The 22,341-nt window shown below is 45.1% G+C and overlaps 1 protein-coding gene across 5 annotated transcripts in view; it reads left to right on the forward strand.

Moving 5' to 3' along the window:
- col12a1b (collagen, type XII, alpha 1b) overlaps positions 1–22,341 on the forward strand; it is a 73,129-nt gene that overhangs the window by 18,486 nt on the left and 32,302 nt on the right. For 2 of the 5 annotated variants that reach the window (XM_080833210.1, XM_080833214.1), the window contains exons 14-36: positions 1,527–1,796; positions 2,186–2,378; positions 2,659–2,783; positions 4,944–5,093; positions 5,370–5,489; positions 5,801–5,965; positions 6,416–6,562; positions 7,170–7,312; positions 8,932–9,061; positions 10,587–10,732; positions 13,022–13,148; positions 13,516–13,655; positions 14,204–14,333; positions 15,323–15,462; positions 15,720–15,852; positions 15,972–15,992; positions 16,635–16,774; positions 18,244–18,373; positions 18,756–18,904; positions 19,415–19,544; positions 19,906–20,045; positions 20,271–20,400; positions 21,259–21,398. In XM_080833210.1, coding sequence (XP_080689336.1) covers positions 1,527–1,796; positions 2,186–2,378; positions 2,659–2,783; positions 4,944–5,093; positions 5,370–5,489; positions 5,801–5,965; positions 6,416–6,562; positions 7,170–7,312; positions 8,932–9,061; positions 10,587–10,732; positions 13,022–13,148; positions 13,516–13,655; positions 14,204–14,333; positions 15,323–15,462; positions 15,720–15,852; positions 15,972–15,992; positions 16,635–16,774; positions 18,244–18,373; positions 18,756–18,904; positions 19,415–19,544; positions 19,906–20,045; positions 20,271–20,400; positions 21,259–21,398 — 3,239 coding nt within the window. The remainder of the gene's footprint in view (positions 1–1,526; positions 1,797–2,185; positions 2,379–2,658; positions 2,784–4,943; positions 5,094–5,369; positions 5,490–5,800; positions 5,966–6,415; positions 6,563–7,169; positions 7,313–8,931; positions 9,062–10,586; positions 10,733–13,021; positions 13,149–13,515; positions 13,656–14,203; positions 14,334–15,322; positions 15,463–15,719; positions 15,853–15,971; positions 15,993–16,634; positions 16,775–18,243; positions 18,374–18,755; positions 18,905–19,414; positions 19,545–19,905; positions 20,046–20,270; positions 20,401–21,258; positions 21,399–22,341) is intronic. The other 3 variants (XM_080833211.1, XM_080833212.1, XM_080833213.1) reach the window with 3 other exon arrangements.

Consider the following 22,341-nt stretch of genomic DNA (forward strand, 5'->3'; position numbering starts at 1 on the left):
CTTTCAAAAGTATCTTCTTGGGAAGTTCATGTGTTGATTAGGATGTGGAGAAATTCTACAGAGATTCTACAGCATACCAGCAGCAGTTTTAATTTCCATTGTTTGCAACCAGACACCATGCATAGCTTCACTTTCATTATCATGGCATTATAATTGTCACAGTTTCCTGGATTGGTCACTTTTTTATTCAAACATCCTCCGCCTAAATGGCAAAATGACTGTGGGGGCCTTCTGGTTCCTTTCCTTTATGGGAAAAAAAAAAACCGAGCCAGATGTAAAATATAAATTATAACGTTGCATTTTCATCAAAGTGCAGCAACACCGGATGTAAACACATAAGCATACCTCAGCATCCCCCTCAGAGCACGAGCCAGACTTTATATGGCAGTAATATTTTTACCAGCTTGTCTGGCGGAGTCTTTCATTAATGTGCCTGGGAAGCATTCTTCTGTCTTGAGAGGGATTGGACTCTCTCCAATGAAACTGCTGGATGGTGCTGATCACACCCCCGCTAACCAAATCGGACAAGTTTCTAAAGTTAATCGAGATGTTGACAGAGTCCACTTTCATCAGGTCCAGGTCTGGACTTTCACATCTGATCCGTAGTTCACACTCATAGTCTGCGCATAACTCTGACGCAGACCTGAGTGTCTAACACACACTTTCACAGAAATGAAAACGCAGAATCAACAAATCACTTTGGAGGCCTTTTTTGGATCTTATTTAATAAAATCATCTGCTAAATGACTAACCATATTTTTTGAATGGAAAGATAAGTCTGTGGGTGCATGGGAGGACAAATTAAGATGCTGTCAGCAGTTTTTATATTGACAGATAGCTTCACATCATCAGGGAGGGGAGGGGAGGGTTTAAATGTGGACCAAAGAGGCCCTTCTTTGGTCTGCTATCTGCTTTTGGTTACGAGGCACGGAGATTAAACGCTATTTAGAAATCAAAAGGATTGAGCCCTTGTTGAGTTAAGAACGGTACCAAAGGTTATCAATAGGTTACGTTTTGATATGACACTGAATGTACATTTAAGCTTGCCAAAGGAGACCCCACTGTAGACTGTCGTGAAGACCCCACTGTAAACACTTATTCTGAGGGTCATCCACACCTGCATTAGAGAAATGCAGACAGGTCTATCAACACAATGACAAGTTGAATGAAGGTAGATTTCCTCCCGTAAAATAAGTTTGAAATCTTGAAAAAATGGTTGGAACACAGGTGAACATTTTACATGGATTCCCTTTGAAATTTTGAACAAAGCAAGTGGCTTAAAGAATCATTCAAGATCAAGGGGAGTGGGTTTATTTCACCATCTGTCAAATAGTAACAGCACACCCATAAACCAGACTGCCCGTGCACGAGGAAGTCAGTCCTATCTGTCAGTCCTGTCAGCCTGTTGTATTTTACAAAAAAAATGTTGTTTGGGGCGATAAGGTCTGGCCAAATTGGACCGTTTGTCAGTCTGACCTCTCTCCTGCCTCTCCCTCCCCTCCCTTTCCGTCCCTCACTGACTTCAGCCTCCGCTGCGGCCAAGAAGCTGACGGTGTCGGACGAGACCGAGCGTACCATGAGGGTGACGTGGCTGGCGGCGCCCGGCAAAGTGCTCCACTACCGGCTGACGTACTCCCCTCAGGCCGGCGGCGGCCGAGACGTGGTGCTCAAGGTGCCCGGCAACACTACCACCACCATCATGAGGAGGCTGCAGCCCATGACCACCTATGACATCGCCGTGCACCCCATGTACAAGCGTGGAGAAGGCAAAGCAAGGCAAGGAGTAGGAACGACACGTACGTTGGTCTATAAATTCAACCCCCAATAGGATGCTGACTGACTGTGCTGACACTGGAGAGCATGGCGGGTTTGTGAGGGTGGTGGTGTGGGGGATTTTTTTGTTTGATGAAGCCCATGAGGACAGCTTGTGCTTGTGGAAGTACCAACACATGTGCGTAACTAATGGATTCAATTTAATGTTACATATGTTTTGAACTAATAATCAGTGGTATGTAGTGAGATGATGGAGTTCATTCTGCTTCCATCCACTTGGCAGGGAAAGAAAAAAAAAAAATTGTTAGGGGTCTGGATTTCCAGGCCTGCTGCTGCAAGGTTGTGGTTGAACTGCTATTGTCTCAAAATGAAAATGTGCTGATATTCCTTTTTTCTTTTCTCATTCCTGCAGTTTCACCCTATAAACCTCCCAGAAACCTTCAGACCTCAGAGCCCTCTAAGACCAGTTTCCGTGTGACCTGGGACCCAGCTCCAGGCCCCATAAAGGGGTACAAGGTCACTTTCCACCCCAGTGACAATGATGTGGCCCTCGGGGAGCTGCTTGTAGGTCCCTATGACAACACGGTCGTTTTAGAGGAACTAAGGTAATTTCTGAACTAAGTAAAAGCTGTCTAGTTGGAATTAGTGGGTACACTGTCACTTTCTTTCCATTGCAAGCATGAATGTGTATGAAATGCAGTCATGTTGTTTCGACCAGTTAAACAATATTGTTATTGCCGTTATTATAAGACTATAAGAGTTTATTAGTGATTTCCAAGATTTGGAGACCAGGAACAGTATTCAAAAGGCATTCAGTATCTCTGCTCTCTGACTATGAGCATCTCGGGGTAACTGGGTTCATTTCATTTTTCTACTTTCCCTCAGAGCTGGAACAAGATACTCAGTAGCTGTTTTTGGAATGTTTGACGGAGGGCAGAGCATGCCTCTGGCTGGGGAGGAGAAGACGACCCTCTCCGACGCACCAGACCCCCCTTCCTTTGGACCCTCTGGTAAAGCCTGGTGCACCAACACCATTCAGTATCTGACCAGAGTACAGTATAGTCATCCATAGTCCTAATTACAGAGGATGTAAGCCACTGATGCAGCCATAATTATTACCACAGCTCCCATGGTAGCCGCCACCACAACCACCACCGTGTCTGCAGAATGGCTGCTCTGTCAAACTATTGCACAGTAATCAAAGCAGCTTGCAGATACAATACAGACCATACCAGAGCAAGGACTATAAGAATGTAAATTAAACACTCATCATGACCATCATGAAGTTGGCTTTATTCGCTTTGGTCCGTCTTTGGCTCCTACTTGCCAGAATTGGATTAGCCACAGTGCATTCTCAGTCTAATAAAGCAAGGCCAGGCATGTCTGTGGAACCACAAACAAATAATTGCGGCGGCTGCTGTTGCATCTGCTCCTTCCACATGTATTAATATGGCTCTGTTTCTGTGTATCCTTAGAGGCACAACCCCCTCATCCATATTTCCTAGTGGCAAAGAAGGGGCAATGGAAACATTTCTTCGCTAGCACTTAAAAATGTTTTATGGCCTTGAGATGCCGGGAGAGAAAGAAAGAGAGAGAGTGTGCCAAAAAGAAACAGACAGCAGAGAGAGAGAGAGAGAGAGAGAGAGAGAGAGAGAGAGAGAGAGAGAGAGAGAGAGAGAGAGAGAGAGAGAGAGAGAGAGAGAGAGAAAGAAAGAAAGAGAGAGAAAAGTCGGGTGAGAGGGAGAGAGTGCAAATGAGAGTCAGGTAGAGAGACAGCAAGAAAGCGTGAGAGAGAGAGAGGGAGGGACAGCAAGAGAGAGCGAGAGACCCAGAGTGGGCTCCAGAGAGTGCTTGTGCTCTGCACCACCACGTAGCAGCAGCGTGAGGCTAGGAAAATGTTATGTTTTTCCTGAGACTCTGGAGATGCCGCCCTGACCCTGGACATGCACTCCCCTGTAATAGGGACCAGATTGGGGGGGACCTACAGCCGACCTGACCGGGCTGTCGCCTTCCAGTCTCTTGTCTGAGGTGCCATGCCCAGCCACTCAAGCATGACACAGGGTTGAATCGTTCAGTCGAGGAGCGCCTCTGTATGGGACAGGCTAAGGGAAGGGGTTTGGGTGTTCAGTGGAAGGTTATTGGTTAGTAATGAACAGCTGGGGTGTAGAGAGGGGTGCCTCATATACGTAGCTTTATCTTTCAGAATGGTACAAGGTCAAGGAAGAGAGTCTGAAATAGTCTGCTATGTAATGTTGGCCCACATGAATATGCAGAAATGCCGTTTGATATAGTGGCACATTAGGGGAAGGTTTTGACTTTTCTCAATGTAATTGCAAAAGTGTTAAAATGCATAGCAAGAAAATGAATATGCAGTATGTTGACGGCTGACGTGGTTATTACTCAAGATGCTTAACACATGACACATGTTTCATTATTTTTTGTAATGGAGAAACTTGAATTTAACTGTAACCTGTTTTCAGTTTTAATTGCAGAATATATTGCTCTGGCAGCATACTGTGCAAAAAATGTGTGCATCGTCTTGTGTTCTTTTTTTCTCTTTTTTAAAGAAATCCCCTTTAGCTGCACAGGTGTCTAGAGCAGCAAACGTTGCTCAGACCAGGAATGCGCTATAACTCTCCTAAAGGAACAGCTCGTAGATCACACTCCAGAAGAGTTCCTTTTGTCATTCTGTGGGACAAAGTCCATGACAGCTCCAGCTAAACACCAAGGCCAGGTGCCAGAAACAAAACAAAAAAAAACCCTACCTTGGATTTAACTGGAAGGATGGAAGAATAAGGAAGAAGATGTTATGATCGGAAGATCTGAAGATGTTAATCTGAAAATGTTTTTGTGACAACGTAGATAACCCATGAACTGCGACTATGTTTACTGTGATTTCAATGGGAATATTTTTTATGTTGATTGGTTGCCTTGTTTTTGTGTGTGTGTTTTTTTTTTTTTAATCAAATGCACTTTTGTTTTGTGGCAGAATAAGAATGTGTGTCCATTTCCTCTCCCAGGCACTCTCCTTCCTCTTAGTTTCTCTCTCTACCTCCCTCTCTCCATCTCCAGCTCTTCCCATGTGTTTTTGCTCTGCTTATTGTTAAGGTCCTTCTCTCGGTTTGATTTGAGAGGTGTCTCTGTGATAACGGCGTACCTCATCTTCACAGGAGCCGAGTGTAAGACTCAGGCTAAGGCAGACATGGTGCTGCTGGTGGATGGCTCATGGAGTATCGGTCGCCTGAACTTCAAAACCATCCGAGCTTTCATTGCTCGCATGGTTGGTGTCTTTGACATTAGCCCAGAAAGGGTCCAGATCGGTGAGTGATTTGACATATATCTTCGATAGCGATAGCTTCTCCTCAAACCTCTAATCCCACAATATGGGTTTGTGTGACGTAGAAAGCTGTGACTTCTTTAGGCTGCCAGCTTTAAGTTTAAAATGATGCTATTTATGACCAGTGCCATCGAGGCTCTGCTGAAGTTAAGCGTTATATTCACTTATGTGCGCTCCAGCTTAAAGCTTCTGCTAAATACTTAACCGTATATGCAGAGAACTGCAGATTAACATTGGTCATCCTTTCTCTTTGTGACAGGTCTGGCTCAGTACAGTGGAGACCCCAAGACTGAGTGGCACTTGAACGCTCACGCGACCCGTGCCAGTCTGCTGGAAGCTGTGGCCAACCTGCCTTACAAAGGGGGCAACACCATGACAGGTGTTTAGTTTAGTTCATTTCCAAAGCATTCAGCTGATAAGAAGTTGATTAATTTGATAAAATCCAAATCACTGTACTTATAAGGGTATTAAATACAGTTTAGCTGTAAAGCATGTCATAATGGCACTGTAATCTATATTCCTCACCAAAGATGATATTACAAAAAGATTATTCATGCTGATATTGTTTGCGGTCATGGTGGATTTCACATGGTGTGTGTTTTTGGTTATTGCTTCGAGCTTGTCATTGGCAGATGAAATGCAAGGAAAGCTCAGTTTTGACCGTTTGACCTTCCTAACCTTGTCCCCTAGGTCTTGCTCTTAACTACATCCTACAGAACAACTTCCGACCCAATGTGGGTCTGCGCCCGGACTCGCGCAAAATTGGTGTGCTCATCACTGATGGCAAATCACAGGATGACATTATCGGCAATTCACAGGTCCTTAAAGATATGGGCATTGAGCTCTACGCCATTGGTGAGCGTTCGACATCCACTCCTTTCGTGAAATCGTCCTTTTGTTTGAGGCATAGTTATACATACATACATACATACATACATACATACATACATACATACATACATACATACATACATACATACATACATACATACATACATACATACATACATACATACATACATACATACATACATACATACATACATACATACATACATACATACATACATACATACATACATACATACTGAAGAACGAGTAAACTCATAGTTTTAATATTTGGAATTATTATTGTCATTTGATTTTTTTACATTTGTATTTTAAATGGTTACTTTTGTTGTGTGCAATTTTTTTGTAATGTTTTGCAAGTCGCTTTGAACAAGTGACAAGCATTAAGCGTCCCCTAAATACCTTAACCATAACCATATCATATAAGTAACAGGTGGTGTGTGTTGTGGGCTGTAGGTGTAAAGAATGCAGATGAGGGTGAGCTGAGGACCATCGCCTCTGAACCTGACGAAATCCACATGTACAATGTGAATGACTTCAGCTTCTTATTGGACATTGTGGATGAGCTCACCGACAACCTCTGCAACAGTGTCAAGGGCCCAGGTAAAGTCATCCACATTCTCAGATCCGTGTCCTCACATATTTATGATCACACACCAACCATCTGGATTCCTCACTGTCACCTGGCTTATTGCTAAGATCTCTTAACTTAACCAGGTCAGGCTGATTTATAGAGGATTTGTCTTGTGGTATTTGCAAAGAAGCCAGAGGCTTCTCCAAGGAAAGTTCTCATAGTATATTAGGGTTGCACTGTTCTGGTGGTTAAGACTTGATAAGCTTGCAACAAGCTCTGCAGATTTGTTCCCTCAATATGATAAACTGACTTAGAGTTTGGAGAAAACAGGTTCCTCCATAATGAATGCACTCTGGCCCTTACTGCACTCAAAGTGAGATGGATATCATATCCACTCTTGCCATTTTTTGTTTGTTGCGTGCGTGTGAATTAGTAGTTTACGATCAGTTTTAATCTGTTCATCCAAAAAATAGCAAATGGCTGTGAATTGTACATCCAAAGAACTTTCTAGATTAGTGATATACAACCCTCCAGTGGAAACAAGGAGATGCACCCTGCAAACCATTTGACATGGCTGTTCATCTTTTCACCCTTCATCCTTCACCCTTGACCCTTCACCCTTCACCCTTCATCCAGGCGGAGGCCCAGGGACGCCCACTGACCTCGTAACCTCAGAGGTCACTCACTACTCTTTCCGTGCCACGTGGATGCCTCCGGATGAGCCGGTGGAGAGGTTCCGCATCGAATACGTGCCCGTCGCTGGAGGAGAGACCAAAGTGGTAAGAAAACCTTGACATTGCAAATGAACCTACATTTTATGAATTGGCATTACAGTGGCATATTATTTCCCATGAGATGCAATGTGTGAGCATGAAGGACTGGGTGCATTAAACTACATTAATTAACATTGAGGTAGGCATTACTTAGCCCTAACAAACTGTGTACATCAGTATTATTGAACCATACATTTGATTACATACCTGAATTGATAGTCTGTTTGTGTTAACCAATGAATTTTCACTTTTTATTTATTGTATTAGTGAGCAGGAACAATAACTAGAGCACAAGTATTAATTGTTGTTATTATTCATGTCAACTACTGCATTTAAGCTGCAGTCATTCGTGGACTCTTATTTGAAAGCTTCGCTGAGGAAATTGGGTGTGAACTTTCGATAGGGTTCAACTGGAGAGTGTTTATCTATGTCTCGGCTCGAGACCTCTGCCTCACAGCCGGCACGGCTCACCTCTCACCTTCCCCATACCTCAGGAGTGGTGCCTGGAGGTTTCCTCTCTCAACTCCCTCACATAACGAGCTCCTCGCTGGGTCATAAAACTCCGGCTAAGACACTAAGCGAGACTAAAGTGTAGCACTTGAGTTTCTCTAGGTCGACTAGATTGATTCACTGAGTTTGAACTTGCATAAGTGTTCCACACGGATAGTTCCTCTGGCCCTTGGACAGATTGAAAGGTTTAAATTACTCAATAGGCACAGAACTCAATACAAGCTTCAGTCAGGCACTCACGAAGAAAGGTTATCTTTTATTTTTAGAGCGTGTGTTGCGTGTGTGAGTGGATGTGTATATTGTTTTGGTGTGCTTGAATTGATTCTGCACTAGTTGGCTCGTCCAGTGTGCCCTGTAGTGCTTCCAACACATTCTAATAATGAATTCCAAAACTCCTTGGATGCTTAAGCTATGTTGGGTGAATCAAGGTCACTGGCTTCTCTCTGTTTTTCTCCTTCTGTGATCCTCTTTCTACTTCTGCTTTTTGAGGGGAAAAGGACAACAGGACATAGAGGAGCTCTATACTGTGTCCTGAAGTAATTGTCCTTAGGACAACCGGTAGAGTAGATTATGAGGAGTTTTTATTAGAAACTAAATATATTTCTAAGTTCATTTTCATTGTCTTTTTTGATGACTCCATCTATGCTCTTGGATTCCAAATGTTAGTTTAACCAAGGGACTTGAGGTTGGGGGTATGATCTTTTGTACCTAAATGATTTAAAATCATTATCAACATTCAAGGTAAACAATAAGCTCTGCTTCAACATTGAAGTTGCTATAGGCTGTATGCTTGGAGTACTCACTCTATGGTTGTACATCCTGATTGTTATCAGAAAAATAAATACTTGCAGGAAATGACCAAAGAGGCCTTGGAGTTGTGTTGTTAACCATCAAGATTAAATTAGCTCTCTGACTGATCAGTGATCACTTTTCCAACACTGTGTAGTGCTATGATAGAAGCATCTGATGATCACTGTAACAAAGAGAGGCCAAAAGCTCAAAAAGATACAGTTCTCATCATTTGGTAATGATGTTGTTTTTGTTATACAGTATGTATGACAGCAGTTTTTCGAACAAGACTCACCCATTATTGCTTTTTTGCCCTGTTTTGATAGGAGTTTGAGGATGGAGAGATTAACACCATCGTGCTGCGGAACCTTACCCCTATGACCGAGTACATTGTTAACGTGTACAGTGTGATCGGGGAGGACAGCAGTGAGCCCCTGAAAGGAACTGAAACCACCCGTAAGTATTTGAGGCTAACATTGATTAGGCGATTATTGTACGGACAAAACACACTGTGGGAACACAGTTGGCAGATATAAGGTAAGTGAAGGGGGAGAAGGATGATAGGTGCTTTTTAACACAGTAATGTTTCACTTAGAGTTGGTGAAAGCAGTCTTTCCCCGCTTTCTGACTTTTGCTTCACATTTTCTCTCGTTTGTCGTTCCTTCATTTGGATAAAGGTGAAAATGCCTTTCTTCATTTCTCTTGATCTAGAAAACTCTGTCTCTTCGTTTGTCTTACTTTACTTCTCTGTTCCATCTCCATCTGCACCGCACCGCTTCTCAAAAGACTCCCTCTGAGATCCGCAGCCAGCATTATGTCATTGTTTGAATGACTCGGGGGTCAGTCGCACACAGAATGACCATACAGATTTGTCTGTCATCCGGAAACCATAAACACTTGTCGAAAACACATCTCTTTTTTTGAAGAAATTGTTATGAAGGAAATTACAAAAAAAAAAATCACACATTGGTTTTAATGGGACTGATAGAAACCATGCTGACTCCCATATGTTATTATGCTGAGGTAATTCCTGTTTTTGTAAGACGACCAGCTGGAAAATGCATTAGCCACAAGGTTGAAAATGTTGCTGAGAAATACTACATCAAACTTGGTTTCATTATGGGAGTCGAAAGAAAGAAAAACTGACATAATTTAGCATAATGTAAAGTACACTTTAGGCTTTAATTGGTCCCTTTTTCTCCTTTTATAGCTTATTTTAAAATCTCTCTCTATGATATTTATAGTGAGGATAACAAGACCCTTCTCAAGACCATAAAGGGTACTTATCGTTTTGTCATACGCCACTTGGACACTACAATAACGTGAAGTCATTGCGGCTCCCTTTATTGTCGCTTTGAGCTAAGGCTCCATCTTGGACCATCTCAGTTACGGAGAGACCACTGCTTGTAACCCTGGGCTTTACCCTGAGTGGAGCTCCTTATAAATGAATGTTTGTGCCTGTAATGTGGGCTATAAGAGTTTATCACACTCCTCTAGCACACGCCTGAAGTAAAGTGCTGAGAGGGCTTCATCTCTGCCTCTCTCCTCTCCTCTCTCTGCTCTTCTGCACCTCCTTTGCCTCAGATCTTAGTCCGTGGTTTTATTAGACCCCTTTTTCTCCTCTCCCTTCTTACCTCTTTGTGTGTGCAAACGGACGGTAGAAAATCTGTAGTGTCTGGTTCGGTGTGTTTGAGTCCTACTGTTATCAAATCATAAGCCTCTTTGTTTTATTTTTATTTGTTTAACTTAAAGCCTTTTACGGCTTTGTTGGTCTTTATTGTTGGTTTGTTGGTTTTAATTTGGTTGTAATTTTTAGTTGGTTCTAATTAAGCTGTATCCTTCCTTCGCTGCATAGCACTATAGGGAACCCCGGTTCTTTTTAAATTGCTTTGTGAAGAAAGCCTTATTGACTTACTGTCCTCCACTCGTGTGATCTGTGTCACTGTCTGTTTCCCTGAGCGGTGTCCCTGTCTCCCCCTAGTTCCCCTGCCATCAGTGAAGACCATGACTGTGTATGACGAGACCCTGACCACCATGTGGGTGCGCTGGGAGGAGGTGCCCGGCGCCTCAGGCTACATGCTTCTGTACAGCGCCCTGAATGCCACTCAACCCTCCACTGAGAAAGAGGTGAGCCACCCCCTTCATCCATCCCTCCATTCACCCATCCCTCCATCCAACCATCCCTATATCCAACCATCCCTATATCCCTCCATCCATCCATCCCTCCATTCACTCATCCCTTCATCCCTCTATCCATCTATCCCTCTATCCATCCATCCCTCCATTCACCCAACCCTCCATTCATCCATCCCTCCATCCAACCATCCCTCTATCCATCCATACCTCCATTCACTCATCCCTACATCCCTCTATCCATCCATCCATCCCTCCATTCACCCAACCCTCCATCCAAGTACCCTCTATCGATCTATCCCTCTATCCATCCATCCCTCCATCCAAGTACCCTCGATCTATCTATCCCTCTATCCATCCATCCCTCTATCCAACCATCCATCCATTCAAGTACCCTCTATCTATATCTATCCCTCTATCTATCCATCCCTCCATTCAACCATCCCTCTATCCAACCATCCCTCCATCAATCCATCCCTCTATCCAACCATCCCTCTATCCATCCATCCCTCCATCCAACCATCCCTCTGGGCAGAACCCCCTCCCCCCCCCAATCTGAGCTCACCACACAAGCTCCTTCAGACACCCCCAGCCCCCCTCCTCCGCCATCTTTTGTGCGGAGTCAGCGTTTCCTCCTCCACGTTTTATAAGATCCTGAAGGCAGCGCAGCAGCAGCCGCCACAGCAGCAGCAGCAGCAGGCAGCCTCCTGTGCCAGTGGGTCCTTTCCTTGACTCACTCCAGATGGCCTCCAAGGTGCGCACGCCGGAGCCTAGGGGAGCGTGCGTCAGCATGTGTGTGTGTGTGTGTGTGTGTGTGTGTGTGTGTGTGTGTGCCTCAGCATAAATGTGTGTGTGTGTGTGTGTGTGTGTGTGTGTGTGTGTGTGTGTGTGTGTGTGTGTGTGTGTGTGTGTGTGTGTGTGTGTGTGTGTCTGTGTGTGTGTGTGTGTGCGTCAGCATGAGTGTGTGTGTGTGTGTGTCTGTGTGTGTGTGTGTGTTTGTGTGTGTGTGTGTGTCAGCTTGAGTGTGTGTGTGTGTTTGTGTGTGTGTGTGTGTGCGTGTGTATGTGTGTGTGTGTGTGTGTGTGTGTGTGTGTGTGTGTGTGGAACAGGAAACAGCATGAATGAGCCTGCGCCTTTTACAGCAGTGTTTCAGGCCACGAAAAAAGCAGACTCTCTGGACACACGGGGTAATGGGAAGGATGAGGTCATGTTGGCTCGCTGCTTCTTATTTCCCCCTTAAGTCATTGAGATGATATGAACCAAACACCATTTGAACAGATGCTATTCTCTGGGAGGGTGGGGGGAGGGATGTGTGTGTGTATGTATAGGTGTGTGTATGTATAGGTGTGTGTGTGTATAGGTGTGTGTGTGTGTCTGTGTGTGTGAGTGCGTGCGTGCGTGCGTGCGTGTGTGTGTGTCTGTGTCTGTGTGTGTAGGTGTGTGTGTGTGTGTGTGTGTGTGTGTGTGTGTGTGTGAGAGAGAGAAAGTGAGAGAGAGAGAAAGCGAGGGGGTTACTAGATTGTAGGTGTAGCTTTTTCTTCTTTTCCTTTTTTTTGTTACTTCCTGTGGTCAGGATAGACTCTCTGGAGAAGTGGATCAGTGTTAGGGGACCCTGCAGGCCCACGGTGGAGCGTGTGTGTGTGTGTGTGTGTGTGTGTGTGTGTGTGTGTGTGTGTGTGTGTATGTATATGTGTGTGTAAGGGGACCTACAGGCCCACGGTGGAGCGGGTGTGTGTGTGTGTGTGTGTGTGTGTGTGTGTATATATATGTGTGTGTAAGGGGACCTACAGGCCCACGGTGGAGCGGGTGTGTGTGTGTGTGTGTGTGTGTGTGTGTGTGTGTATGTATATGTGTGTGTAAGGGGACCTACAGGCCCACGGTGGAGCGGGTGTTAGTTATTTCTGTCCACCAGCTGTTCATGGACATCCTCTTGACAAGCTCTGTCTGGTTGTTGTGTTCATCATCACTGACGCCTGGTTTCATTTACTTCCTCTCTCCCTCGCTCCCTCCCTCCCTCCCTCTGTCTGTCTGTGCTACCACTCCTCTGTTTTTCCCTCCCTTATCTCCATTTTACTCCCTGAATTCCCTCCCCTCTCTCTTCCGGGCCTACTCTCTTCCTCACTCTCGTTTTCATTCTCACCTCGGTCCTGCTCTCTATCTCAAAACACGCTGTCACAATATCCTCTACTCTCCCTTCTTTCTATCTGTCTCTCCATCTCCCTTCCTCTACACCTCCCATCTTCTCCGCCTCTCTCTTTTTCCGTCCCCCTTTCCCTTGTGCAGGTGCGAGTCGGTGCTGAAGTGAGTGTCCAGCTGGTGCAGTTGTCCCCAAACACAGCCTACACTGTGTCCATCTTTGCACTCCACGGAGAGGCAGCCAGCCTCCCGCTCACAGACACGGGAGTCACCTGTACGTAAATATTCAAATTTTGCAGATTTATGTAGAGATATTTCTTTCACAGCTTGTTATATATCCTGTTCAGCTCATTGAGTTTGTTAGCATAGCATGTTAGCATAGCATGTAAACGGATGAACTACAACATTCCAAATAAACTGAGAACAAAGGAACAACAGACCAAGATGAAAGCAAAACTATCTCTCTCTGTGTGTCTGCGTTTCTGCGTAATCCTGCTGACAAACAAACAAACAAACACACAAACATACAGGGGGGAAAACATAACCTCCTTGGCGGAGGTAACAAAGGAACAACAGACCAAGATGAAAGCAAAACTATCTCTCTCTCTCTCTGTGTCTCTGTCCCTCTCTCCTCTCCACAGTGGCCCTGCCCCCGGCAGGCAAGCTGACCATCACCGATGTGACCCACAGCGCCATGAAGCTCACCTGGGATGCCTCCCCTGGCAAAGTCAGGAAGTACATCATCACCTACAAGCCAGATGAAGGAGAAGAAGTCAAAGAGGTGATGTCAAGAAAGAACCAACACTGACATATACAGAGACATTTAAAACACACACACACTAAGGCCTCAAGCATCTTGAAGTATTTCTGTCAACCAAAGTCACCTGCTGACATATTGAATGGCCTAATGCCTCATCAGTAGACATCAAATCTCATGTTGGATGAGTTCCTCTGTGTTCCCCAGGGTTCCTACTCTGTGTTTATCCCCGTTTTCTGTCTTCAAGTCTAAGAACACAAGAAAGTGAATAGGACATTGACACTGCTTGGGAGATCTGGCTGGTCACGTGAAATTAACAGATGTTTTCACAAATTGATTTGTTTGCTTACATGTTAAATAGAACGAGAGAGAATATGTTCACCCCAAGCTAAGTTTTCTGTTCCTCAGATGCACTGTCAGTCTTTCAGCCATTTTTTTCCAAGCCCAGAGCGGTTTTCCACAACCGTCATGGAAATATTCAAGCCTCAGACTGAACCCTTTGAGAGTAACCAAGAGTGGGCTGACGCTCAAATCAAAGTAGGCTAACTTGCTAAAACATTTCTAACTGTCAGGTTGAAGTGGACGGCGATATCACCACACTGCTTCTCACCAGCCTCATGTCCCAGACTGAGTACGACGTCGCGGTCACTCCCGTGTACGACGAGGGTCCTGGAAACCCTATGCTTGGAAGCGCTATCACAGGTGGGCAAATATTGATGGGTTGCCGTGGCAACCATTTTTAAGAAACAACAGCCCTAGACACCAGATTTTTTTCATCCAGTCCAGGCCAGAACATAGGCCAGACCCCCGGTGTGAAGATGTCTGCTGGTGCTGCAAGGAGCGCAGTGTGGAACATTTTTTTTTTTTGCACAAGCTGACCTGCTTAAAGTGTTTTTTCCCCCTCTTTTTTAAAGTGTTTTTTTCCCCTGTCTGCTCTCCTTCCTCTGCTCCCACCCCGACCCCCCACCCCCGACCCCCCACCCCCGACCCCCACCCCATCCTTTCTCCTTTGCCTTCTCTTACGTCTCACTGTAATTCTCTAAGTTTATCTGTTATATCAGTGCTCTAATCTTTCCCCTCCTCTCCCCCCCTCTGGTTTTGGATGCTCCTCATGTATTACGCCATAGCCCTCCTGGCAGTGTGTCTGTCTCCCCGCTATCGCTCCCTGCATGGGGCCGTGCCGCTCATTAGTCCCACATGAGCTGCCAAGCTGTTGTTCTTTAGCCCTGTCACACAAGAGTACTTCCTCTTCACACACAAACACAGGCCCGGCACGCACAGCAACACAGAGCATGGCACGCCGTGCACGCCCCACTTTTCTGTTCCGATAAAGGGGGGGGACGTTTGAACGTGCACCGGCCCCGGCAGCGACACCTCACATGGTCCACAGGCCTGCTGACGCCATTAGCTTGCCTCATCAACCAGGATTCCCTCGTAATCACGTCCACTCTGAGTCCTGTGTCTCTCTTCACCTCCCTCCCTCCCTCCTTTCCTCTCTCTCTCTCTCTCTCTCCCTCTCTCTCTCTCTCTCTCTCCCTCCCTTACTTGTTCTCTCAGCAGTGTAGTTTGATTCAAACCGTCTTTATTGGCAAGTGTGTTCATGTCGCCATATTGCCAAACCAATTACATGTTCAACCATCAATAGCTTCAAAGAATGTTTGTCTTCCTCTCTTTTCTGTCCGTGTGAGTAGATGTGGTGCCTGCACCCAAGAACCTCAAGTTTTCGGACGTGACCCAGACCTCCTTCAGAACCACATGGGAACACGGGGCCCCAGATGTTCTGCTCTACCGGGTCAGCTGGACCAAGAAGGGTGAACAGAACTTTGAAAATGTAAGTGTTTAGAGCACGTCATAGTTTAATACAGTGCAGTACTGTTCATGGTTGTCAACTATCATTCTTGTCCAGGAAGTTAACCGTACAATATTTTCTACCATTGGAACAGTTTGACCCATTCAGAGTAATTAACCGGCGAGAGTAAAGTTGGATGATAAACAGAGATTAAAGTGTTAGCGTTAGCTCAGCATATAGTTTTTCCACACCAGATGTCCTATATTTAGAGTCACATTAACTCACTGTGCTCTCTCTAGGCCATCCTAAACAGTGATGAAACCACTCTGGTCCTGGAGAACCTTGAGCCAGACACTCTCTATGATGTGACCGTCACCGCTATCTACCCCGACGAGTCAGAGAGCGAGGACCTCATGGGCAGCCAGCGCACAAGTAAGACATGCCACCCCTTGCAACTTCCAATCCCTACTCCGCAAAAACATTCATAGAAACGTATTCTGAACTCTGAGCTCTAACGACTTTTTGTTCTCTTCAACATCTTTTTTTTCTAGAGCCAAAGAGAATTACCCCTGGTATGTCTTGTCCTCTGGAATAGGTTACGCTATCATCGTATTAAACCAAAACAGTCATGCAAGCGCTGACGATAAAGTGTTAATAGAAACACACTTTGAGTTTAAAACATCTGCATGCGCATTAATTAATGAGCTCCGGTCTCACAAAAAATAACAACAAAAAAATACGCTAAAACGTGTGACTTCTTAAAGAACCGGAGGAAACACTCCACCAGAAACACCGGCTGCCAATCATGTCATCAGTTCATGTCATCCATGTCATTCATGTCGTCACTGTGTGTCGTCCTATCACTTGTGTCATTCCATCCCACCATCTGTCATCAAATAATTTGTCATCCATCAGTGTCATCAATTTATGAGCCATCAAGCTAAAAAGGACATGCATGTCATATGTGTAACCCGCCTGGCTGCATTTGTATATACATGTGTGTCACTCTGGCCAGCACACACCACCCCATCATCAGCTCATAATACCCCCGGCTTCATCCAGCTCACTCACCCCGTGTGTCCCTGGGGAGCAGAAAGGGCCTTGGGGGTCTAGTAACCCTCCCTGCACACCTCCTTGACAGCAGTGAGGTTGACATGAGGCTGTGTGTGTGTGTGTGTGTGTGTGTGTGTGTGTGTGTGTGTGTCTGAACCCAGATCCCATCGGACCTCCGGCCAATCTGCGGGTCTTCAATGCCACTACCACCACTCTGACTCTGAGGTGGGACCATGCCCCTGGCCCGGTCCAGAATTACAAGATCACTTACCAGCCAGCCTCAGGAGGGAAGGAGGGCTCTGTAAGTAGGACACCACTGTGTGTGTGTGTGTGTGTGTGTGTGTGTGTGTGTGTGTGTGTGTGTGTGTGTGTGTGTGTGTGTGTGTGTGTGTGTGTGTGTGTGTGTGTGTGTGTGTGTGTGTGTGTGTATGTGTGTGTGTGTGTGTGTGTGTGTGTGTGTGTGTGTGTGTGTGTGTGTGTGTGTGTGTGTGTGTGTGCTTGTATTTTGTGAATTTTCACTCAGATTATCTGCCCTGTCCGATTTTCCGCAGCACTATCACAAAATGTTTCAAGGGCCTCCACTAGGACCTTATGTTGTTAATTATAGTAGGAAACCTGCTGAAAAGCTGGAAGCTCCACAGGAACAGCTATGTGGTTATCGTGTAGTGACTCATCTGGATCCCAAACAAGGTCTTTCCTATACCTCTCAGCAACCCCACGCAGTTGATCTCTGTTCCATATCTGTAATGAGCAATTTCTGTGGGAGAGTGGGGCCAACTTCACATTTTACTATCCATTGTAGGAAAATGTGGATAGCCCTGGCAAAGGCCTTTCTTTTTCTGTTTCTCACTGTGTTTATGGAAGCATATGGATTCAGATGCTCAGGAATTTGGCACAGTAATACAGTAGGATCTGGTAGTATGGACCGGTGCTCACCAAGATTACATTGACCTCAGGGTCTGTCTTGATAAGAGATTTGATTTGATCTCTTTGACATTAGATTAGACATACTTCCCATGCACAAATCTTATAAAAGGCTGTAAATATAAATAATCATCTATCACTGGGATTTCAACGGTCATTTGTGTGGAGACGCGATTGTATTAACAGTGAAACACAGCCTTTGTAATCTTGTTGGAATGTGTTGTATGAATTAGGCACTGTGGATGCATCCTTTTTTAAGCTTTGCTACGTTGATGTAATCCACTCACTGCATTAGATGAATGTTTATCAACTGTTCTTGACCATTGGAAACCCAGTATGATCAGATTGGCGACAATAGCATCAGATCAATCAAATCAAACGGTGGTTTGCGTTAGCTATTGTGGCTAATGTGTCGTAAACGCCTGACTGTTCGTGACCTTTTGAAACACTTAATTCCAAAGTTAATCCTGAAGATATGACTCTTGCATCAAGGTAATCCTCAGAGTGGCCTAAGAAGTGAAATGTTTACTCAATAAAGGCTGCAGGATGTAGAATGGACGATTGGGGAGTCTTCATCTTGTTCCTTTATGAGCTAAGGGAAAATGGGCCAGAATCCCACTGGTAGGATTCGGGATGAGGTTATTCATTCAGTTGCAGATTTATTAGACCTCTGCGGCAAACACTGACCACATCATGTCAAAATTAATAAACATCCGAGTTGATATACAAGCTCTGTGTTTGTGCTGGTTATGTTTAGATTCCATTTGCATGATTGTGACGAGTGTTGAACTCTAGCGACCAAAAACACAAAATGACTTAAATCGTTGATTTGTGTCTTTCAAACAGACGCAGGTTGGAGGAAAGAAGAACCAGGTCGTGCTCCAGAAGCTCACTCCTAACACCCCCTACAACATCACTGTGGCTGCCGTTTATCGCAGTGGAGAGGCCAGGGACCTCTCTGGCCAAGGAACAACAAGTATGTCGTCTCAATGTTACAGCACCCATTTATGGCATTAGTAGATATCAAACGGTCTTCATTGAGAGAGAATATGCCCAACAGGAATTTACCGCCCATATCTGGGATGAACTCCTAAGTTGCATGTAAACTTTAAGCATCACTTCTTTGGACACATATAGACTTCAAGTATCACACCCATAGAAGAAAATATAACTTGGAAGAGCTTTACAATGTTATGCTTAGACTGCGTGTGATAAAAGACATTTGGGATATCAGCTTTCAGCAGTTTAGCAATGCTGTACTATTGTAGGTGTAATATTTACCGATTTAAGCTGTGGTGCTCCAGTAATACCTATCCATATTCCGATCTTAATGCAAACTCTGGTTTCCTGTCATGCAGGACCCTTGGGTGGAGTGAGGAACCTGCAGGTGATCAACCCCACCATGACCACCCTCAACGTGCGCTGGGAGCCGGCAGAGGGCAAAGTGCGCGAGTACAAGGTGGTCTACGCACCAGCCGCAGGCGGGGCTGAAAGCATGGTAGGCATGGTAGGACTGTTAGCTTACCGCTCCTCAAAAAAGTCCCACTCCGCACCAGCAGGGGTACCCAGCCTCCTCCCACAGCGTCTTCATTCTTGTTGTATTGGGCAGTAATGTGAATATAACATGTCCAGTTCTGGCACCCAAAACGAGCCTGACTGGCCTGATTTAGGGCCATGTCTAAACAGCGTGATTGCAGATCTCAGAGAGTACTGAGTACCCCTGCATTATAGGGTGCTGCTCCTGGTTAGCTGCAGCTTGAGAAGCTATCCCCCATCTGGCCTCTCAAACTATTGTTCCTAGCCTCCAGAAAGGTCTCTTTCCAACTCCGGTTGTAGTGATGTATATTGTGTTTGACTATGAGGTACGTCATCCTCAAAAATGATCAGGTCAGTTGGCAGCAACAAACGTTTGACTCTCCACAACGTCCTAACTGTTCCTCTGATTGTACACTGATTGTCGGTTGGTTAAAACAGAAGGTCCAAGACTGACTGAAATATTTTTTGGACTGTTTAACAGGAGCAAGCAGCAGCCACCGCCACCAGCACAGTCCTGAGGGGCCTTCAGCCAGACACCTTGTACACCGTTACCCTGGTCCCTGTGTATGTTGAAGGGGACGGCAAGCGCATGTCTGAAAACGGGAAAACAAGTGAGTGTCTTCAAAGCCATCGCACCCTGGGATGTGCAAACAGTAGAACCAAAAAGAGCAGCACAATTTGGTCATATATTAGCAATCGGACAACGCTCCAAAAAATAATGTAACCCACAAGGCTGGAATGAGTAACAGTTTGGCTTGTCCTGGTAGATGTGATGTATTTTGGAGCATGATGGCTCAAACGGCAACATGGCGCACACATCCTTAAACAGTCACACTGTGATCTGAACTGTTTCTCAAATACACTACACGTTACGCAACATTTTGGCTTGTGTGGCGAGCTGTGATGTCAGATGATTTTGGGACTTGAAGCCAAAGCAGTAAAATGAAAATATTGTGTTTTCCCCTCCGCCAGGGCCCTTGGGTGGCGTGAAGAACCTGCAAGTGACTGACCCCACCATGACATCACTCAACGTGAAGTGGGATCCAGCTGATGGAGCCGTACGCCAGTACAAGATCTTTTTCGTCCCTACTGCTGGGGGAACAGAGGACTCGGTAAGAGTATAAGACATTCATATCAAGGACATGGCAAAAAAGTCTCTTATCTTACCCTTATCTTCAACAACCTGATGACCTTTAAACTAATCCTTATCATAATCTAACCTTTAATACCACCAGTTCACAGAAATTCCAATTCTCACCTTAAACTGACACCTGGGCATGCACAGACCTACAGGATACTATCTCTCAAAGGTAGAATGTCCTTTGTATTTTAAACAGGAGCAGGTCCCAGCTGCCCAGACAGCCATTGTCCTGAGGAACCTTCAGCCGAACACCCTGTACACTGTGTCAGTGTTACCAGTTTTCCCTGCCACTGAAGGCAGGCGCCAGTCTGAGAATGGAAAGACATGTAAGTAGATCCAACCACAGACGTCAGAAGAGAGAAGACAAATCCCTGACGGGGAAAAATGAATTGGGGGAAGCTGGAGTGAATCTGTAAGGCTAAACATGGCGGATTTGTAACTGAAAGTCCTGCCCTGTATTATAAAGAACCAAATCACTTTGTTGGAAACGGCATAACTGATGTTTCGTCTCCCCTGCATGCTCTGCTTATTTCCACTGTTGCCATAGTCATAGCCACAGTGTGAAATTCGGTGCATGTGCCGTTAGCAAGTCAACGGCAAGAATAAAGTCCTTTTTGAGTGGTTGTGGAAACAAATTTCAGACTGTTTCTATCAGATTTAAACGCAGATTCATGTGATGTTCTTTTAATGTCTGTTTGACCATCCTATATTGAGTTATGAAGCGCTCCCCATTCATTTAGATAAGAGCCTGATCTTGTTTGCCTGAAAAAGCTGCCCAGAGGCAGTCGAGTGGCGAGACTTGCCTATAAGGACTTTGGATTCAACCTAGCCTATCAACTGTCTAACATAAAGAGTGCGATGCTACACAGGCAGAACCTGTGAACTGATTCTTAGATGGTTCCCCATGAAAAGGAACCCCCAGCCACAAAGGAACCAGTTTCATGTAGCCAAATAAGTCTGTAATGTGAACCATGTTGATCATACTTGGCCATTAAAGAAGGGCTGAGTGGCAACAGTTCAGGCTTGAAGGCTACGTGGTTAAATATTATCCTCCTGCGCGCTAATATAAACATACATTACATCTCATACTTAGAATCAGAGTTCATGTCCAGTTGCCATAGATAGCACAGCAAAAGCCAAGAAAAAGAACTCCTCCGTTGATCTGCATCCCTCTCTTTTCCCAGTGCCCTTGGGCGGAGTGAAAAACCTGCGGGTCATCGATCCAACCTTCACCACCCTCAACGCAGTATGGGAAGCAGCTGACGGAAACGTCCAAGGCTACAAAGTTCTCTACGCCCCCGTTGCCGGAGGACCTCAGATGGTGGTAGGAATCTCTTACTCGCTCAGCCTTTAGACTCTCGATCTAGATCACGCCAGGTCGCTCCCAAGTATTGTCATAGAGGCAGGGGTGCGGGCACACATAGCCTACTATAAACTTTGTTGAGACTCTTATTAAAGATCTTACTCATTCTCACAAAGACAAAACAAATAGCTATACATAGCCTAAACATTGTTGAGACTCTTATTAAAGATCTTACTCATTCTCACAAAGACAAAACAAATAGCTATACATAGCCTAAACGTTGTTGAGACTTTTATTAAAGATCTTACTCATTCTCGTGGTTGAAAGTCGGTAACAAAACAGAGACAAATAGCTACACGGTCAAGCAATGTCATTGGCCGCTTCACTCTGTGTAATGGATGCTATGGTGGGAGTGAAATCTCCCTACAATGGTTTACACTGCCCTGAGGTGAGCTCATTTGACACAGTCAGAGAGGGAGTTCCAGCATTTTTCTCATGATCTAGTTGAATGTCAGTTCGAAATGCTGGCTGTTGGTTTCCAGAGAGTCAAAGATGAAAACGGAAGGACAGACAGACCTATTCTTCACGTTCACAATCAGCGAAATCCCTCTCCCCATCAGAGAAAGTGTAACTCAATCCAAGTCTGGCCATGAGTCTCCGTGAATGACAGTTCGGAGAGGGAGGCTAGCGGTGAATAACCATCTGTTTGGACGGCGGTTGCTCCATAGAGACCGTGGGAGGTAGAGCTAGTTTTGAGGCCTGCTAGATCTGCTGAGTGAATCTGTATTGAGGCAATGTTCAGCCTGGCTGGGAACAGACAGAGTGTGAACACCGCTATAATTTTGAAAGTGATTCAATCTGATGAGAAAAAAAAGGTTTGGCTCCCTGTGTGGAAAAATTGTCCTGGAAGAAATCATCTTTTTAAGAAATCTTTTAATATTCCATTGGCTCCGTCGCTTCTTCG

This window comes from Sprattus sprattus (genome assembly GCF_963457725.1).
Source record: "Sprattus sprattus genome assembly, chromosome: 2".
NCBI classification, from domain to species: Eukaryota; Metazoa; Chordata; class Actinopteri; order Clupeiformes; family Clupeidae; genus Sprattus; species Sprattus sprattus.